The sequence below is a fragment of the Lactuca serriola genome, chromosome 7 (genome assembly GCF_051521515.1).
Source record: "Lactuca serriola cultivar US96UC23 chromosome 7, Lser_US96UC23_V15, whole genome shotgun sequence".
Lineage (NCBI taxonomy): Eukaryota > Viridiplantae > Streptophyta > Magnoliopsida > Asterales > Asteraceae > Lactuca > Lactuca serriola.
The window spans coordinates 1,691,760-1,693,288 of NC_136414.1; the positions used below are offsets into that span (position 1 = coordinate 1,691,760).

The 1,529-nt window shown below is 37.3% G+C and overlaps 1 protein-coding gene across 1 annotated transcript; it reads right to left on the reverse strand.

Annotated features, from left to right (window-relative positions):
• Positions 1-537: 537 nt before the first annotated feature.
• Positions 538-1,131, reverse strand: LOC145061900 (ATPase, F1 complex, OSCP/delta subunit protein). Its single transcript, XM_079009485.1, has one exon. It carries the CDS (start codon positions 1,129-1,131, stop codon positions 538-540), a length of 594 nt encoding a protein of 197 aa, XP_078865611.1.
• Positions 1,132-1,529: the final 398 nt, after the last annotated feature.

Sequence of the window (1,529 nt, forward strand, 5' to 3'; positions counted from 1 at the left end):
AATCCCTTAAAATATAATAACTTTTAAAAAAATGGGATTTATCAAAACAAATCTCAGTTGCTCCATTTCGGTTTGCAACTTAAAAGATGTCCTCTATTCATTTATAATATGTTTGACTACCAAGTTGCCAAAATAGGCATCTATCTATATATGCACCAAAGACAAGACTTACGAGTTAAGAGGGGTATAGAAAGCTTATCTCTTGTATTTAGAAATTATATTTTCAAGATGTATGTATGCTCAAAGAAGGGAAATATTGATCACCATACATGGTTTTCTGATGGTAATGAAATGGGTAGATTCAATCAATGAAGCAAGATTTCAAATCCACAAATGGCTTTTTTGCAATCAAGAAATAGATATTAAAACCACCAAATAATATACATGTACACATTTAATTGTCCTTTGAAGGAGATTGGATCGATGAAAGAGTCCACACACACAACAACAAAATAAGTAATGAGGTAGCTTATTATGTTAATCATAGATTCGTACATAATTAATTAAACATGACAAATAAATACTAGAATTTAGTAATTAAACAACCAGCCTGAAACTGCAGGTATTCAGGTCAAGGTAAATCCTTTGGAACTCCTCCATCACTTGTGCCACCATCCCTGATTTATTCTTGGCCACCAACATCTTTAACAGTGTCACCACCTGGCGTTGGAACTTGGCTTTCTTGGATACTTCCTTTATCACTCTCCCCTTTACACTTTCTTCCATAGATGCGTTTGTCATCATATCCTTCAACATCTGGTTAGACTGCAGCCATTTTAACAATCTTTTCACATCTTTATGAACTGCATCTAGCGAATTACTGCAGAGTGCGGCGTCTATGAGCGCGGCTGCGTAGCCAGTAGCGGCGTTCTGGTGGATAGTAGGGGATATAGTTGGTTGAGGTTGAGAGGTAGATGGAAGCTGGGTTGGGGTGAGCTTTTCGTTGTGGCGGTAGGAATAGGAGGGAGTAGTTTTATTTGATATCGAAGTGGCGGTGGCGGCCGTAGTCGTAGCAGTAGAGATGTAGCCATGGGGTTGGGGAAGAAGAAGGGGAGGTTTGAGGTTGTAAAGGTGATGATGAATCTTAGGAACACTGATCATGGATGAAACAGGGGTGGATATGGCATCCATGGCACAACTGAACAGGATTGGGTTTCTACTCTCAACCGGTGGTCGGCTGTGGAACGTCGGAACCAAATTACCCTTTTCAAAGTCTCTAACTCTCAGCCTTCCTTGTTTGTTATTATTATTATTATTATTATTATTATTATTATTATTATTATTATTATTATTGTGGTTCACATCAACTCTTCTTACCTCACCCTTACAATTAAGTAACATATGGGCCGCTGGACTCTCGAGGAGCGAATACTACGAAAGGGCTTCTAATTCTATTGTGAGTTGCCACAAACTGACAATAGTCAATAGTAATTACTAAATAGTGGAGTAATTACTAATTAGTAAAGTAAAGTGGTATTAAATTATTAACCATCCACAAATTCTCAAATGAATTTGCTAAGAAAAGAAAA

Coding starts and splice junctions, on each gene's coding strand:
- LOC145061900 (XM_079009485.1), bottom strand. CDS start 1,131: ATGGATGCCATATCCACCCCTGTTTCATCCATGATCAGTGTTCCTAAG.